The sequence below is a fragment of the Pseudopodoces humilis genome, chromosome 4 (assembly GCF_049639895.1).
Source record: "Pseudopodoces humilis isolate 2021_Gansu_Grassland_sample_001 chromosome 4, ASM4963989v1, whole genome shotgun sequence".
Classification (NCBI taxonomy): domain Eukaryota; kingdom Metazoa; phylum Chordata; class Aves; order Passeriformes; family Paridae; genus Pseudopodoces; species Pseudopodoces humilis.
Genome location: NC_142203.1, coordinates 60,248,177 through 60,267,391, shown reverse-complemented (window position 1 = coordinate 60,267,391; position 19,215 = coordinate 60,248,177). Strand labels below are relative to the sequence as shown.

At 40.8% G+C, this 19,215-nt stretch overlaps 1 protein-coding gene across 2 annotated transcripts in view; it reads right to left on the bottom strand.

The window, feature by feature from the left end:
- The window catches only part of PLPP1 (phospholipid phosphatase 1), a 60,997-nt gene extending 42,055 nt beyond the window's left edge, over window positions 1-18,942 (bottom strand). The window contains exons 1-2 of one of the 2 annotated variants that reach the window (XM_005531157.3): window positions 18,743-18,942; window positions 2,599-2,753 (exon numbers count right to left, since the gene is read on the bottom strand). In XM_005531157.3, the coding sequence (XP_005531214.3) occupies window positions 2,599-2,753; window positions 18,743-18,800 (213 nt within the window). In that variant the 5' untranslated portion in view covers window positions 18,801-18,942. The remainder of the gene's footprint in view (window positions 1-2,598; window positions 2,754-18,742) is intronic. The other variant, XM_014259876.2, reaches the window with a different exon arrangement.
- Between the last annotated feature and the right edge of the window lie 273 nt (window positions 18,943-19,215).

Here is a 19,215-nt window from a genome sequence, read left to right as displayed (position 1 = left end):
TGCCTAATAGGTTAAAGCTGGCACATGAGCAAAGCTACCTAGGTCCCATTTGGGAAGTCATCATGATACTGAAGACATTTTGCCACACCAAACCTAGGAATGTTTTGATTCAGCCTTTTTTGTTGTTGTTGTTTGAACCACTTAGAAATCAATGTAACCTGACTACCCAAATATCTTTTGAATATGTTCAAGGCGTAGAAATTAAGTCCTGCAGGCCCCATCATGTTCCCTTCTCTCAAAGACACTCTCCAAACAGCAGTGCTTATCCCAGAGAAATGACTGAACCAGAACAGTTTACTAAAGAACACTTCCCTGTAAGGAACATCAGCATCTGCATTACTTGTTTTGATAGCAAAAAGTTGTGGAGTACTACTTTGTCTCCCAGAAATTCAGTGCAGGCTTTTGGCTGTGTTAGAATTTCTGAACTCCTCTCTCTACATCAGTCCATCTTGTAATAGAAACCTACCTACTTGGGAGCCTTCAGCTCTGGGACAGAACTGCCAAGAAAAGCCATGGCAGGGAACCACAGAACTAGAAAAGGGAGCAGAGAAAACTCAGCAGCTCTCAGGTTACTCTGTTGTTCTGCTTCTCTGGTGAGAAGGATGTTTCTTTCAGAGAGGTTTTCCTTGCTCCTTGCTCCTCCCTCCCCAGTGTCATCCGCCCTGGAGCTAAAGGAAGCTGCATGAATGTCACTGAAAACAGTAGTCTGAAGAAGCAAAGTGAAAAAAACTGCAGGAAAAAAAGGTCCATTTGGAGGTGAAGTTACCAGAAAAGCCCGACTGAACAGAACATCTACAAATAGAAACCATTCAACTAGAATGCATTTTCAATTCAGGAAGTTGTAATATCCCATGTCTCATACTCCCTAGCTGTACAGCTTATTCTAGCCCTTAGTTTTCAGTAGCTATGGATGATTTTTCACCTCTTGCATGAGACTAAAGACTACATCTAAAACTGAGATTAAGAGAGACAGGTTAACATCTTAACTACTCTAAGCAGTTGCTTTCAGGTTTGGAAAATGTTCAGACTGAAAAGCAAATTACCTGGTTAGACTGCATTGTAACAACTATAAGTGCTCTAGAGCTTTTTTTTTAAAACCTCTCAGTATGGAGACTAGACGCAGTTGTTGCAATTATAAATTCCTGCCTTCTGCACAAAGACAAGCAATGAAAATCCACTGTGTGACTCCTACAAAAGTATCATAGCAGAAAAATATCAGAATAGACTGGAATTACTGACACATCTAATTTTTAGCTGTAACTTTCACAACAAAGGTTATCTAAAATTGTAATACTCTACACCACTCTTTAGATGTTCAGACTTTCATGTGAATTAGCTCTAAGTCAGATGTTTCTCCATGGCTTTAGAGCCAGGAAAAAACACACTCTTGATTGACTTTATATTACATCAACAACTTCAAATCTAAAACTTAAAGATAGTTTTAAAAAATCAAGCAATTCAACATGATTGAACAGAAGCTAGAATATTTCTTTAAAAGTCCAAAAGTGCACAGACCTGCAATTGTTAGTTCACCTGTACCCATATCAATCAAGGTACACAGGAAACATACTGGAAAATAAATTTTCCCAAAGGTGTGCTGAAGATATTGGTAATTGTCAAAGTGACAAAATTTCCTTAAATGTGAAACTATACTAGTGATTACTTGTTGCGTCAACCTCATATTTACTGCAGGGGTCTAATGGAAGTTTTAATAAATAAGCAGTAATGGGAAAGCCAGAGTAATGCAAGTATATGCAGTACATGCATTATTTTAATGACTGTCTTCTTATTCTTAAACCACTTCATATACTTCTTACTGACTAATTCAGCTTATACATTTATCAGATAATAAAATATTATCATAATCTTTCATAGGGCTTGGTCAAGTACTGCAGGGACAAACAAAGTAGCTTCAGGTTCAAGACTAAATTTTAATTCTCCAAATCAGCTCAAACCTTACTAAAAGCTGGGACACAAGCAAGCTTAAAATATTGATAGAAAAACCTACTGAAGAACTAAACTGTTCTTCATCAAAATTATGTGGTCATTAAAACACTGAGCCTCTTTTCCACAAGAAATTAGATTTTCAGTCTCTGCATCCCATTTTATCCCACTTTTCCTTAAAGAGTAGTCTCATTATTTTCAAGCTTAGAAAAAGCTTCTGAGTCAAAATTGGCTTATTTTTGTAGAAAGCACATAGAAGCAACAGTCACCAGTTATAGGTGTATGCACTGCATTATAGTGCCAAGTTTTAACATCACAAGTGTTTAAGTTAGCAGACTACCCCATTCTGAACAAGAGATGTAATCATTCCACAGCATTTTGGAAGGCAATTTCCTCTGTAGTGATAAAAGCCTAGTCTAAATACACTTATTTTCCTGTTCCTAAAACAAATGAAATTAGCAACACTAGCAGTTAGAGATTAGTTCCAGATTTTCTGTGCAAACAGTAGCAACAGCACTTTTCACATGCATATGACTATACATATATGGGATTTTGCCTATATAAACTTGTCTTCAACTCATTTACAGTGCTGAGCTCTTGGAAGGCATACATTTTACTCCCATCACCAAAGCTCCCTATATAGTAGCTACTTACAGAGAAAATGGGCAGGGTGAACCCCACTGTGTAGAGGACAGTGGATGTGATGGTACTGTCATGGAACGGATACTTGATGCTGTCATCATTACAGAAAAAGCCTCTCTGATACGGTTTTATTTTGGCCAAGTTTAGAACACCAAGGGGTAAGCCAGCTGTTGGGGGAAGGAAAACAAAAAACAAAAACAAGAAATACATGTGGTTAAATTAAAAAAAAAAAAATCATTTCTAATCATGCATGGAGGAAGCCACTGAACATGCATAACTCAAATTTCCTAAGTATCATGCAATGCACACACTTACCAAATTCTGTTTATAGACATTTCTTTTTCAGAAGACTACTTCAGAAAGACTGAGGCTCCCCATCAGGTACAGATGTTAAAAAAGTATAAACTTCAAAGTCTTCCATTCATAAGGTGAGTTGCCACCAAACCACACCAAACCAAGATTACATTCAAGAAAAAGCATTTGCCCTTCACATGACTAAACAGTTATTGAGGGCAGATAGCCTTTTGTCCCTCCTCCCTGTGCCACTACCTCACAAGCTTGGCTTGTATCTGACTTGCCAGCCTTGTTCTATACACTATAATGTGGTCAATATTTACAGATAAGACAATGAATATACACAGGTTTTGTCACGGTTAGGGAGTTAAAAATTTCATGCAAGTAGTTTTCAGGCAGGTAATGGGAACAAGGGAACTGCAGGGACACTTTGTATGGATTGCATCTCCAGGTCATGAGATTATACCTTGAGATTGCATTTACACAGCTTTTGTACGCTTTGGAAGATTTCTGCATAAAAATATACAAGTTATTAACATGGTAGCTGAGATCAGGGTACAAATGATAGCTCTCAGAATTTACACACTGTGATATATTACCAATTCCCTCTCCTAAAAGTTAACTTGCATTCTACTGACAGTCATGCGAAAGAAGCCATCAAGGTTTCTGATAATTATATTCAGGACTAACTTATTTCTGATAAGAACCACCTGTCATGTAATATATATTTGCAGGAGCAATAACCTCAGGAAATCCAACTTTTTCTTTTTATGTTACTTTCTCATAAAATCAGTAAGGTTGGAAAGGACCTCCAAGATCATCAAGTCCAGCCTTTAACCAAATAACATCATGTCCACTTTCTCCCTTTCCTTTGATCAATTGAGCAAGCGCTAGATTAAAGTGGGTAAATTACATAATGCTAAATCCCCAAACAAAATAAATTTTAAAACATAGAAAGGGCAAATAACTTTGTATTTTCCCCAGCATCCATATAATATGCAATGCTGCAAATAGACATTCTATATGTAAATTAGAGCGTGAGTGCAATTACTGGAGCAGAAAAGACTGCTCAGTATACAAACAACCTGTTGTAGTGAGAACAAAAAACACGTCAAAGAAGTTAACATGATGAGTGATTGCTTTGATTTCTGGTGACACCTGTTGACTACCAGGTAAGTAGCTTAAAGGTGTTTTAAGCTTATTGCTATATACTTCATTAGAAGAAAAGACATCATGAGTAAACAGTAGGAACAGAGTGATAAATCCTGTCCCCTTCTTTGGGCTGCTGAGCTGCAGTGCAAAGGCTTGTGAAATGCATATTGAAATTGTACATGGTTGGCAGTGCCCCAGCTTTCAACTCTTCTGAGAAAATTGCTATGGTCACAAGAAAGCAGTTTGGGAGTGTTTTTAATCCTCTCACAGAGCAGAGGGAAACTTTTCTCACAAATCATCTGCAATATGAAAACTGTCCGCACTTACTGATGCTTGCCATCCCATATAGAAAAAGTGAACCAAAACACAAATGGCATCAAACTTATTCAACCTCAAGCACAAAGTTTTTCAGTAAGTAGCATGGTATACCGTTGAATCAACTACATCTCAAAGGCCAGTCTCTCTCCTTCCATCTGCTTTAATGACTGAGAGAAGAGCTAAAGCTTGACCAAGCACAAGTGGCAGACAAAAGCAGATGAAACAACTGCATCCCTTCAAACATGAAGATAGCCACACTGAAGAACTCAAAGTTCATTCTGACCAAAGGGATTGCTTTATGTTCACATGCCCAGAGCCAAGCTTCAGCTACTTTCAAGGCCATGGCAAGATTCCATTAACATAAGAGTCCATGCTTCCTGTCTTTACCTCTGCTATTGCACATCCAGCAGGATGATGGAATGGTAATACCATTACCTATTTGATACAATCATATCTTCTCAAACAAGTCATCAGATTTTCACATAACGGAAATACCACATGCTCGTGATTAACTTAAGCAGCAGCTTGTGTTTTGCAGAAGTGGACTACTTCACAGACAAATACCCATTTTCCACAAAAAGCTGCTACAATCTAATATCAAGAACTATTACACATAATAAACTTTTGACATGGCAAGGGGGAAAATGGAAAGCAGCACATAAAGGGGTCAGATGAAAACAGTTTCAAAGTGACTGCAAAACTCATCTGCATAGACTACATTAAAAGAATACATAAAAAAAGGAATTTGGTTACACGTCTTACACTAACTTCCCATTTCCATTTTTTTTCATTCCTGTTAAATTCTTACTGCAATCTAAATGATGCTCTGCTTTCTAACAGTGGACTAGAAGATTTTGTAAAGTGGTCTCCAGTTGACCATTAACCTATCCCAAAGACTGGTAGCATTTTTACTGTTGCTTGTTGGGAGAGAAGATGAGACTTAGTATATGTAAGCAAACAGTCCTGAACTTTTCACTGTAAGCAGAATAAAACCCCACCACTAATGTACATAACAGGCAAGTATTGCCATCAGAGGTGCCAAGCATCTCCATGACCTTTAAGAAGGCTGAACTTCTGAGGAATGTCCTTATGTTCAGTCTCATTAACTTCCACAAACTGGAGTAAAGAGTGACCAAGATCTCATGCGAGATCACCAGGCTAAAAGGCAATCTTGTAGAGCAGCTCTCATGCCTTACCCTCTGGCTCAGAAAACTTCTTTTCCTTTTCACCTAGCCAGTACCAGCAGTAACCTCAAGTTACTTTTCTGAACCATGTAGCTTTATACCTAAAGGGATCATAATGGCTTAGCTGTTACTCATATCCTATAAAGTGTGACCTTCAGCTGTAAAAAAAATGACTATTACTTGAAGTCACCCATCAGACTGGAGCATATCAGAACTGGATTTCATCTACTTTCTGGTAAAAATTGTGTAGCTTATCTTCTCAATAACTAGTGACCAACAGATTCTGGACTGTTTCGTTAGGTAGCAGCAAGAAACAGACAGCAGTTCTCTGATCTTTCTCTCCCCTTTAATTATAAAGGGAAAACAATCTGGTCATTCCAGTGCTCTGTGACTTAAAGGACACACTCCTACAACACTCCCAGATATAGACTCTAGCTAACCCACAGACCAGGCTGGATGGGGCTTGGAGAAACCTGGTCAAGTGGAAGGTGTTCCTGCTCATGGCAGGTGCATTGGAACAAGATAATCTTTAAGATCACCTCCACCCAAAATATCCTATGGTTTTATAACCCTGAAAGCAAAAATATTCTATGGTTTTATAAATCCCGTTGAAGAGGAAAAGAGACTACAAAGATCTGAAGCCTTTGCCTGTGAAAGAAAGGTAAACAAGCTTCATACTCATGAACAAGAAGAAAGGTAAACAGAGTAAAAAGGGAGACAAAGGCAAGAATGATGCTTGAATTACTGAGCAAGGGCTACAAGGACGGAACAGCCTTAAGTTTTGGAGAAATGTAAGAGCAGGGCAACACATTTCTACAGCTACATGAGATATGCTGAGTTTACAAGGAGTTTCCAACTCTAATGTATAGGTCCAAGCCAGCTGCAGTGTAGTTTCCACTGACCACCTACAGTAATTCACAGTAATATTCAAGAAGTATTTGATCACATCTGGCTGGATGACATAGTGTGACAAATGCCTCTAAGAAGGGAAGGAAGGGAGGTCCGGGCTAGGAGAATAGGGAGGAAGTCCATGGGAGAATGGCCCTCCACCCACAGAAAAAGAATGTTAAAAATAAAATACCAGTAACCAAGGGGAGAAAGTGATCTTTTTCCCCCCAAAGGAAGTTTGTTTAATTAAAAAAAATCAATTTGCTATATTTTTAGGGTTTTTTTTAAAGACTGAACAAAAAACAAATTTCAGTTTATCCTACAAATTGAAGTGATGGGTACCAATTCATCATCTTTTAACAATGTAGGTAACACTGCACTACTTCTGTGTGTTCTGTTCTGATCTGTGGCATTTATCACACTGGTAATTTTTGAGTTAGGTGCTTTAACTTGAAGGCTGAAGAAGTCAGATTCTGAAAACTTCCAGGTGTTGATGTAGCTTCAGCAGCAAGCTGCCCATTTTTCTTAAACAGGAGAAAAGGATTTATAGCCAAATTAGTATCTTTTACAACAGTTGCCATAAATATTTAAGACCAGCAAAGAATATTATTGTTTTATGTCTAAAAGGAGAAACTCTTAAAGTTTCTAACCATTTCAGTGATACTGAACTACCTAGTTCTCAACCAGATGAGGCAGACACAGAACTTGGCTCAGCTTTCAAGAGCAGCCCAAAACAACCTAGACTGTCCTGTCCTTCTCCCATCTCTGGCCATCCCCCACTACCCCTTTAGGCAAGCATTAGTTTTCACACCAACCTGACCAAAAAGACAAGCCCACACAACACTGGTTTTTCAGAGGCACTTGCTCATCTGGCCAACTGCATTACTGTAAGCGCTGGCTTACAGGACAGAGTAGGAACATGTAGCCAAGGGTGTGGAATAAAGGACAAGGACAGACTGGGACAGATCAGTTTCAACACCTCGTGAAACTGCATCTTGATTAGTGGTGCTTTCTCACCCACAATTTTAAATAGTACAAAGGAATGCACTGTATTTTGTAAACACACCTTAATTAACCCACTTGGCCTCCTTATCTGTGCAAGTGATTGAATGGCTCTGTGCAGTCAAACTTGTGCTGAATTGCTGTTTCAAGTCCTCCAAGGCAGTATTACTCTTCTATCTGGTCCTCAACGAGGAAGTTCTCTAACAAAACAAATTAATATCTAGGAACTGTGAGAAAGGCAGTTACCCTTGGGGGACACTACCATAAATGAGAGCATTCTAGCTTGATTATTGACCAAAGCTTTTCTTCATGCTGCAATGAACTCACAAGTACATGTTAATTAAGAGAACCTGTTCTGGACCAACATGAAACCAAGAATAATTTTTATGTTTCTCCACACTTAGCCTGAAGAATATGATCAATACATTCTGCACTTGATATGCTGACAAAGTCAGGTTTTGTAAAGAAAAACACAGTTTATAGTTTAGTTAGGGAGTGTCAAACAATAATTCTAACTCTATCAGAGAAATAATGAAATAATCTCCACAAAACAGATCAAATTATATCCTCAAAACAGATGAGCTATTTTTTACAGGTTACATTCTTATTAGACAGATGGTACTGTTAATAACCTCATACAGTCATTTCAAGCTAAACCTATACAGATTGTCAATTACTACCAAGAGCAAGAGAGAATTTAAGTTCTCATACTCTTACACATGTATTTTTGCTTTTATTTTCAGACAGGACAACCATGTTTGCTTCACTGCTCATTTTTCAGTACACAACCTGGGGTGAGGAAGTAGACAAGAGATTCGAAGAAACTCAGTCAACCTCATGGAGAGAGTTTGGAAACATCTGTAAAAGATACTGCTCTCTGCAGAAAAGGAGACAGACTGAAATTCTTCTTTCTATGAACAGACAAGAGAAAGAATCAACACCTTATAAAATGGAAGATTCTGGGAATACAAAAAACTACCAAGTGGAAGAAGAGATTAAAATAATGAGAAAGCATTTAGACTTTTGATAACTAGAGGTTAGGAGTGTACAAGAGAAAAATCAGTGCACTACTTATCTGCAATAGCTGAGACAAATGGGTAGCCCACGACTTACCTCCTAGCCACTTTAAAGAACTTTATCTTACTTTTCTACACTAAGGAATGTGAAGTATTTCTAATCCAGCAAACTGATTGTTCTGATAATGCCAGAAGCTGTGATAGGCTTCATTAAACAGGATACATGTATTTAAAAGCATTAACAACATTCTAATCTCTCCTACTATTCTACTTGCAGCTTTATGCTATGTGCATTTTATTATTTGTCCTCTGATCTATGACTTGGCCAGCAGAGAAGCCAGATCAGCAGTTGAGCAAGTTCCTCACCACATTTCTTTATGCCAGGCAAGGGTGATAGGGGCAGGAAGCAAAGGAAACCTTCCTCTGAGCTCAAACAGCCTCAACACAAGCACACAATTTCTAGTCCAGTCATATACTAAGACAGAACTACACCATATTCCAGTTTCTCTGCATTCAGCAGTCTACTACATGGGAGCACTAGTTCTCTATAGTCCCAATTAATTAGAACAGGTCAAAACACTTGTTTAAAAACATTAGCATGGACAAGTGTGTTCTCCCTTATAGCTACATTTCAATTTTAAAAACGGACTTTTACAAGCATTAAATACATGTTACTCTAAAACCCATGCAATTGTCTTTCCTGTGAGCACTTAGAGAAGTGTAAATGCAAATTAAAAAAATACAGAAACAAGACAGTAATATATCCTATCCTGCTCTATTACTTAGAGAAACATACACCAGACAAGTGAGCCAACGGCAGGTCACAAGCAAAGACTGTGCCCTGGGCTCTGCTCCGGTCAGGGGAGGAGAAGGTTGAAGCTGACCTAGGGATGGACACACACCTGGAATTCATTAGCAGTTCACCCAGTGTGGCAGAGGTCAACTGCCCCATTACTGACAGACCTGAAAACATTAAAGGCCCCAGATTAACAGCTAAAAGACAGTGTGGGGGCAGAGGCAGAGAGGGGATGGAACAGGAGAGGTCAGCAGTTCTTTGCATTGCAATGCTGCTCAAGGGGTGGGGAAGAATCCAACTGGCTGCAGCCAGAGTAAACAAGGGTGACTTCTCCCACTATAACCCCTCCTGTGAAGAGGAAATTAAGTATTTCATCACTGCTTGCATTATGTGCTCGGTATCAAATTCAGTTAAAGGTTTTGACAGTACTGTATAGACAATTAAAAACAACATATATGCCCCCAAAGATGTAGATTTCTGCGCACAGTCTACCTAAATCACAGAGCTTACAGACCAGAAGGGCAACACAGCCAAGAAACAGAACTGTCAAGGTCAGCTGGTCAGCAACACAGGGAGGGATTTGCCTTTTTTTAATGTAGGTGATACTAACTCTGAATGTCATTCAAAACTACTTCTCTTTTAAACTCCAGAAGTGTAATTATTTTCACATTTTAATCTTTGTTTTGTGGGAGTACACAACAGAAGGCTTTCAGAGTATTTCACCTATAACTACACACCCTAACTTGAAGTACCATTCAGTCTCTAGATATAATAGGCAATTAGTTGTCAGGAACGTAAATGCTCATTTTCCAAAGAGTCCTACAAGCATAGCAATATTTTATTTAAACAGTCTTTAACAAAGTCAGCAGTACTACAGAGGGACTCAGAATTTCCATGACATTGTATACCCTGTCATACACGATGTCACTTTATACTATACACACTGCTGCATGCCACCATGTTTAAGAGAACAGAACTGCTTCATGTTAGACTGAAATCTGTAGTGTCTAATGGTAAGAACAAACTCTATAGAAAGTTCAACCTAAACAGATTTTAAAAGGAAAAGTGACTATACGCTATGTATTCTTGAGCTGTCAGAACTATCAGAGCAGTTTTGTCCTGATTCAGCAGACTGCCCAAAAGGTCCATTACTTCAGAATCTGGAAAAAATACTTATACAACATTGCTCTTGACACTTGAGTACAATGCACAATGCCATAGCATAGAAATTCTTACAGTATGCATAACAGACCAGGTGCTGCTTTCTATTTGTAGTAGAAGTTATCAGCATTGGATTTGTGATCTCAGTTTCTATGTATTAAGGTATATAATTTTCTAGTGTTGATCGTTGGACTATTACATTTAAAGAAGAGATGGGAAGAATGAAAAGCCTGCAAGCAGAAATAGTGACCTGACTTCCATTCCCAGGATGTCCAGTAGTGCTAGACCCAGCCATCACACTGGCTTGGAGTATCTTAGCTGAATACTAGTACTGCAGCATAGACTTACCTAACAACATAAAAGTGAAGTCCAGTTTTCATAAGCCAGCAAAAAACTACAAAAAACTCACTCAATGGAACACCAAGGAAAGCAAATACTAAGTAAAGCAATGACTAAGATGATTTTTGGACTTTAATAGAGAATTGTTTCTAACTGTTTGACAGGCACAGTCTCACTGTCTGCCTTCTATACCCCTTAAGGACCATTAGCTTGCTCCACATCAGAAGTTTTCCTGGATTATAATTAGCAGTTTATTCTCTCAGGTTTCTCCACCATCAGCTGCCAAACTACCCCTTCAGCTTAAGATAAGCACAGTTCGCTGCCCTTCCATGCCTCAAAACAAGGCAGACAAATTTAGACATATGTGTTTTTCTTATCATCCAAGTACTCCAGTTCCAGAAAATATTGCACCTACTGCTTAGTTTCAGTGACTTAGTAATCTAAGACTATTTGGCAATAACAGAACTCAGCTGAATGTACAAAAATGCACTAATATTAATTTGAGGTTAAAATGTCACCATATTCTAAGAGAGGCAGAAGCCACCAGAGATGCTGAAATTTGATACATAATTCCTACTACACTAAGGCAAAAACTGAGCATAAATTCTGTTTGGTATAGTTTTCTCCTTTCCTAAGAAAGGGATCACAAAAAATTGTGACCCTTCTTCCAGAACAGGCATGGCTAAGTAAAAAACTGAAGCTACCTATGAGATCCAAGGAAACCCAACATAGCTCCTCTGAAATTTCTATATTTAGCAGAGGCAGTCAAAGGAGAGGAGGCACTAAAATCTAGTCTAGAAAATGCGTTGTTTCCTCAGCAGCATCACAGAAATAAGGGTGTACTGATATGACTCATCCATACCTTTGGTTTCATTTAGCAGCATCTGGTTGATAGACACTCCAAGGTGGGTGCCGTGATCTGACATACCTGTATTTTCTAATTTAAAATTTGAAAAAAATCCCTCATTTCCCTGTTGCCAAATATCAAGACACCACATGAATGAGAGATGCCAACACTGAGTTGAAGTATAATACAAGTAAAACTGAAGTGCCTTCCTAAACTTCTGAGTCAGACTGCTTCTTGGTCACAGCTCTGTAAAGATGAATCAGTAAAGTCTACAACAGAGCAAAAGCAGCCTGTTCTTGTAGTGGTCATTTCCTCTAACTCAATGTGGTAACAGAAAGAGTGTTTGATAAGTTATTGAAATTAGAAAGTTTCAACATGATCTTCCTATATCACAATTTGCTAAAGAAGTTATTTGGGTCAATTTTTGGCTTCCATACAAACAAACAGTCTTGATTTCAACAGCTGTATCTGACTGTACAAGAAGGATTAAAGCACCAGAGAATCTGGCCAAAGTAGAGCCGAACACAGGCTTATCAATAGACAGTTTTGATTCTATACCTTTGAGATCAGTCTCACAACCTGAAAAAGGAAAATTCCTTCCAGAAAGTGGGTCAAGTCATTAGTAGTCAATTGTTAAACAAGAAGAGACAGGCATCAGATTCTTATATAAGAAGGATAGTTTTTTTTAGTTTTAAAACTGCAGGATTGAACTATTCTGACTGGTAAATGGCTTGTAAGTCCACCTACAGGCAGGATTGAAAAATTTATTGTTACAACTGAAGTGAACATCTGTTTTAGTGGAAGGTGTTTCTATCCGTGATGTGGGACTGAAACTACATGGTCTGTAAGGTCCCTTGCAAGACATTCTATGATTCTGTGACTAGTTTCTTGATGTAGTGGCAATAATACAGATTTTTTTAAAAAAAGGAAAACCAACCAAACCAGTTTCAGAAAGTATCCTAAGGAAATCTTGCTTCTTCAAAATAGCTTTAAGTTGTTTTAATTCTTGTCACAAAACTAGCTCTTCGCTAGTCTTCCATTATCTGAATTTCTAGTGTCTGAAGATTTTTCAGTTGTTTTTAATCAACTATTTTACCTGAATAAAACCTAAGAATTATGAGCTTCTTTTGCAGGACAGGGGATAAGGAAGAGAAGCACCCCCACCAAACCAAGCAGATATAGCAATAAATCAAGCTCATTTTAAAACCATCTTTCTGTGGGTGGCATATCTTGACAGTAAGTTTCTATGTAATTCTGTTCAGCACTTTTTTCTTTTTATCCTCCATCCAAGGTGAGTCTGTTTTAATTCTGGAAAGAATTAAAGGAAAGAATTAATTCTGGACTAATTCTGGAAAGAGGATTATCAATTGTTGGGGATAGTAAATCCAAGTCAGTTGGCATACCACATGGCTCAAGTTCTCATCTCAGTGGGTACTTTCAAGAGTTGTGTCACCTCTTTATGCTACCTGTCTTCCACTGCTGCAGCACAGTCACAGATAGAGGATTATCACAGTTTTATCCCCTCATCAGCATCTGGTCACCACCAGTGCTCCTACATAAAACTATGCATTAACAGACAACCAGTAATCAACTCTTTATTTCCACCCACCAGGGCTGGGTTTGTGCAGCCTTCAGACCAAGCTGCTTTCAGTCAGTATCAGTTCATACTCCCTAACTCTTTAAAACCAGGAGGCATGTTGCATCAGCAAGAGGGCAGGCAGGAATTCTTCAGTTATGAGAGATTAGCTATTTTATAATTTAATTTTAGTGTGATACATAATTTTCAACAGAAAATGTCAGAAGCCTCTTCCCCTCCCATTCCCTTATGCAAAGGTCACCACTTTCTTACTGTCATGTAAGAAAGCTGCAAGAGCCCTTCTGACTGTTTAAGGCTAAGGAAAAAAATCACCAGGACTCAAGCAGCTGGTAAGGAACCTAAGAACTGATAAGCATCTTGCTCTACTATGCCAAGAGAAAATAATATAGTCCTGAGTTCACAATTTGGCTCTTGGGAGGGCACTGGAAGGTGAACTAGGATTCACCCACTGCTGTAAAAAAAGTAAGTGCTTTGGTTTTGAGTCAGAAGTTAGTACAAGATGCACAATAGCAAAAGCTGGCAGAACAAGAACCACACTGCTGACTTTGAATAGTGTTCATTAACTAATTGAATGCTTACCTAAATTTTTTCTGCAGGCTTCTGATCAAGAGAAAGCAAGTCTCTGGTAGAGCATCTTTCTTTATGTTGGGGAAAATAGAAAGTGACTGTTGCAAAGAAGAAAGCACAACAGGAGAGGAAATATTTTCCCAGTTTCAGGTAACAATTATGTTTCCAATTAACTGAGTGTCAATTCAGTAAGTACCAAGTCATAGTACCTGGTGGATAGTGTCACTGAAGACAAACTGCTCTTTCACATGTACCTGTTACAGCTTTACAATATATTCATGCACAAGAAAAAGTATTTAGCACCCACATGATGTGGAAAATAAGAATGGTGACACATATGTCAGTGAGTCACAAATAATAGTGGAGGAGTTTTTATTTGAACTAGGGCAATCAGGAAGTGCTAACCCACATAGAAGGAGCCTTCCCTGACTGAACAGCAATACCTTAATTGCCACAGACACTGCAGCCTTCAGCAACAGCACGAGTAAACACTCCCAAGACAGAAGAACAGCACTGAAAGCAAAACACTGTGCAGGGTGTACAGGGTGGTCCAGCCATCTCACCCCCACAGGTCACACCTTGCAAAAGCAAACTCATTGTGTCCTATACACATGCATCTGCTGTTTAGCATGTAGTCATGTATCACAAAACATTCCAGCAGTCTTTAAACAGCAAGCTGAAAGTGATGTGAATGTTTACTATTTCTGGGTTCAGTTCACATGTCCTTCTGTTTGGAAGGACTGGAAGTCTTTCCCTTACTCAGAAGTAGTTTCATTTAAAAAAAAAAATAATCATCATAGGGTATAAAGATTGTCATATTCTCACCTTCCCCATAATCACAGGATGGGACATGGAAAGGAAGAAAAGATTAAATCCCTACACAAACATAACTATATTCCACTGCAGATTTAAATTTAAGTAATTCTTTACTATTTTCAATACATTCCAAAAAAGTAAAACAGAGCAGCAAGGGTTGAATTCTTTAGAAGGCTTCAATTTCCTAATCTTGGGTTAGACATATTCTTGCATTACACCAGCAATCACATATTGACAAGTACACTCCCCCATTACTTATAATAGCTCGTCAGTAATTGCAAAGTCAGGCAAGGGACTAAAGAAATACAGTTGTGTAGTGTTCCACCCCTGCACTCAAGTTAGGTGTGAATTTCAACAAGTACAGACCTTATGAAAGTCATCCCAGAGTTGTGACAAAAAGTGTTTTCCTTATAGCTCTGCAGAGCTTCCTTTAATCTGTCTTTGTGAGAGTCTGATCTAGAGATAAATGTGTTTAGCAGTTCTTCCACTGATTGCATGGATATTGCCATGTGTTTCCCAACTTTGTTCTTTAAGTGCTGTTTACCTGCCTTAATGAAAAAGGAGCCTGATTTGCATCCGAACAATAGACCTGTAAGAGTGGCAGAGTGTGTGTGTGTGTATATATATATATGCATGTGTGTGTGTGTGTGTGTAGTGCCTAATGAAAACACCAGTTGCAAACTGACTAATTAAGCTATTCTAATATGTTGTCATTTTTTTACATGACAGTTTGGAAGTGTAATAAACCATAAAAAACAAGCCTCAATATCTATCTTTGAAAAATGGTTCTACTACTGTCTAGAATGCCAATCTCTGCCATGCTATATAAAATGTCTATCAGAAAACCTAGGAGAGAGAAATCCATCAGAAAACCTAGGAAAGAGAAGCAACAGAAGTGTAAGGAAGAAAGAAATCCTGCAGTCCAGGCCACTCATGCTTTCCAGTGCCAGAAGCAGCTGAGCACTGTCCACTGGAGCACAAGGAGTAAGGGAGGTGCTGCCTGCAGCACTGCAGAGCTGCATGCGGACATGCAGCACACACACACCCAGCACTGCAGATCAGCACACACAGAATGCAGATACAGCCTCCTCACACTATTTGAGGACAGATACTGCAGAAACCTGCAGCTTTTGCTTTTTTTAGATTGCAGAATATAAAGCTAGTTTAATGCTGAAGCACCAGTGCTATTTTTAGAAGGAGAGAATTATTGTGCTGATAAGAATGAAGGAGTTATTTTCTCAGGGCACCAAAGACTGCTCTCCCTGAATTCTCTCTCCTTTAGTAAGTAAAAAGGCAGATGAGTGAGAAATCTTTCCTAAGGACAGTTAAAGGAAACTTAGACTCAAGTTTCAGGCAACCAAACTGGGCTAATAATTTAATGGAGGGAGATGTTTTTACTGCCTACTTTTTTCCCCTCTCCCAATCTGCTCTTCTTTGATGTTTTTCTTATTCTCTTACCTCAGCTCCATCTTAAGCAAACCACACCTTTCAATAAATCCAGCTAAATCAGAGAGACACACACAAATCACAGGACAGCTCTTTCTCCCCTTCCCTTTCTTTTGAAAAACTTATGCTGGGAAAGTTGAAACCACAGAAAAATCACCTGACTAAACCAGGAGCGAGTAAGTCAGACACACAGTCAGAATCACCCGCTACCGCTGCAGTGAGTCCATGGGTGTGTCAGATCCGTGCAACTTCAAGTGGTATGCTTGGATATCAATTGGGCTTCAAGTCCAACACTACTGAGACAAAGAAATTAATTTTTCTTCCCCATTTCCACTTACTTTGGATAAAGAATAAACAGGAAAAAGAGGAGAAAAAAGAAAGGCTCTGTATCAAGTGATGAAAGTTACCTTGGGGATTCTGAGGATACTACCGGTACCCCTATTTGTGGTAACACAGGCCACCACACTGAGATTGAGGACTCAGTCCTCAACTGAAAGTGATCTTCCTTTTTAATCCTTCAGTTCTGTTGGAGGCTTCATGGTCTCTGCAGTGGAGATACTAGGTATCACTTATCCAAACAGCAAGTCACTTTATCTGGGCAGTTACCTCTGTCATTTAAGCAGATACCAAAGGGCAGGGGGAAGGGCAGGGGAAAAGTTAAAGTCCACAATCAACAGGAACTATTCTTTTTTACAGTAAAAATATTAAACAGCCCATTAGACACAGATAAGACCTATGTTCCTTTAAGGGCTTGTCTCAGCTACACGAGAGTCAGGCAGAAGAGGAAAAGAACTTGGTCCTACATCCAGAGTCTTTGCCATTCTGCAAATACGTATCTTTTTTTCTCAGCTAGACTTTCACTGAAACCTGTAACTCAATGTGTTTAAAGTTACAGGTATCAGGGAAGCTCATATTATGCACTGCCTGCATTTTTCAGACTTTTCAGGAAGTAAACAAGCCCAAGGGAAAATAAAAAGTCTGGCAACACCCCAGCACACTGAGGCACCAGATAAGTGCATTTGTGATCCAAATGCTACACAGGGTGAGAGGGAGAGAATGGAAAGGTATGTAAATTGATATTACACTGCAGAGCAAAGTCAAGATCCTACCTTCCCAGGTAATAACTTGGGACAGCAGTAGGGAGAAATCCTCATACTTTCAGGTGGATGGCCTTCAAGTTATATGATTCTGCAGTCCTACTTTCAATGTATTTTGCTTCTCTTGATTACTCAAGACTACTTAAAATATGTCCATATGTTTCATACAGACCACATCATATGCATAGTGCAAAATTTTTGTCTAATTATAAAGATTTTGTAATTACAATTATCCAGGCAGATAAAACTGCTTCACTCACCATAAAGACAGCAAGAAAGTTTGAGCCTCACAATATCAGTTTGATAAAACTCCTGATCTGAATAAAGATTGCTCCCAGTGGATTACATGGATCCACTATCATTCTGCAAAAGCTCTCTCTCCTGTAACATTACCCCAGAGCAATGCATCATTCATTGTAATTTTGCTTTCAATGGTATTCAGATATAGGTACCATTGCTATCTGAAGCATCCAGCGAGAGAAAAATGTTGTTCACTATGTTTATACTGATGCTACAAACATCAGCCAAAAAATTCAGCCAAGCAGGAATTAATGAGCTAGGCCTGAACACTACCCACTGAATATGACAAGAAAGTGCTTAGATTGCTAAGTACTGAAATTATTTGCTTAAGACGCAAACATCCGAAATCAGTATTTCCCACGACTGACCAAGAAGTGTATCTCCAGAGAGTAAAGACACTTCCCAAGCTCCCAATACAGAGATGTGTCACTTCTTTACGAAGTGAAACTGCCCATTCTCTGATTGATAACTGACATGATTGCTCTTTACACTGTCTCATTACATAAAAGGAGAGAGTTAATGCGAATTGGCAGGACATTAAGTGGTTTCAGTAGAGACTGAAATAGAAGAAAGTAACACTGGGAGTGGGCTGACATTCGCACTAGCCAGGACAAGCATTGCAGCGCTGTGGCAGTGTGCTGTGGCTGTGTCGGTTCAGTCCCTGGCCATCACCAAGGCACCGCTCCTGCCCCGACACCCGTCTCTCCCTTGCCGCATACGGACACTAATGAACGCCTCGTTCCGCTTCCAGCCTACAGCTACGGCGGTGGTTCGGTTCCACCGAGACCGCACTCAGTCTCACAGCGAATCCCTGCCCTGCTGCCGAGCACCACCGTGCCTCTGCAGGACCCTGGATGGATGAAGTGTGTTTCCGTGGTGACGGCCCCTTCCAGGACAGCTTCCCGACCCATCAGGGATAACAAACACATCCCAGGCTGCACGTATCTACCAGACATCTACCTATCCAGCACTGGCTTTCGCCACAACCGGTTTTCATTCGACAGATTAGGTTAGGGAAGGAAGAGTAAGGACATCAGAGAGAAGAGGGAGCTCCAGATGTCAGTGGATAAGCTGCAGCAGCTCCCTCCCCCCGGGGCTTAACCTTCCCCTCCGGGCCCGCGGCAGAGACCAGATCCCCCCGTGCGGGCGCGGGGCGGGGGAGCGGGCGAGGGGCAGCAGGCACGGCAGGGGCTGCGGGCCGGCAGGAGCCCCGCTCCGAGTGGTGCCGGCGCGGGAGGGAGGGGGAGGCGAGCATGCGATCAGCGCGGTGCCGTGCAGCGGGAGCGCGGCGCCCCGCGGGCGGCTCCCCCCGCTCCTGCGCGGCCCCCCGACCTACCCAGCAGCACGCAGAGCACGTCCAGCGCCACGAAGGGCAACCGCGTCCTGTCAAACATGCTGGCGGCGCCCGGCGGCAGGCGCGGTGACAGCCTCGGCCCGAGGGGCGGGAGCGCGGCGGAGGCGGCAGGGAGGGGCTCCAGGCGAGGCGCTCGGAGGGAACGGCCCCCTTGCGCTCCCGGCACCGCTGAGCAGCCGCCGCCGCCCGCACTGCGCTACTGCCGCCGCCGCGGCCCCCGCGCGCCTTTAAGGCCGGGCACGGGCGGCGGCGGCGCCTCAGACCGCCCTCAGCGACGCCCTCAGCGACGCCCCGCCCGCGGCCGGCGCGCGCCGCCAATCGCGACACGCTACGCCCCGGCACCGAGCGCGGCCGCGCGGCAGGCTGAGGCGCGACCTGCCCTCACCTGCCGGCCCGGCCCGGCCCCCAGGGCACACAGGCCGTGGCTGCGATCTGGGAGGGAGAGGGTCTTTCCT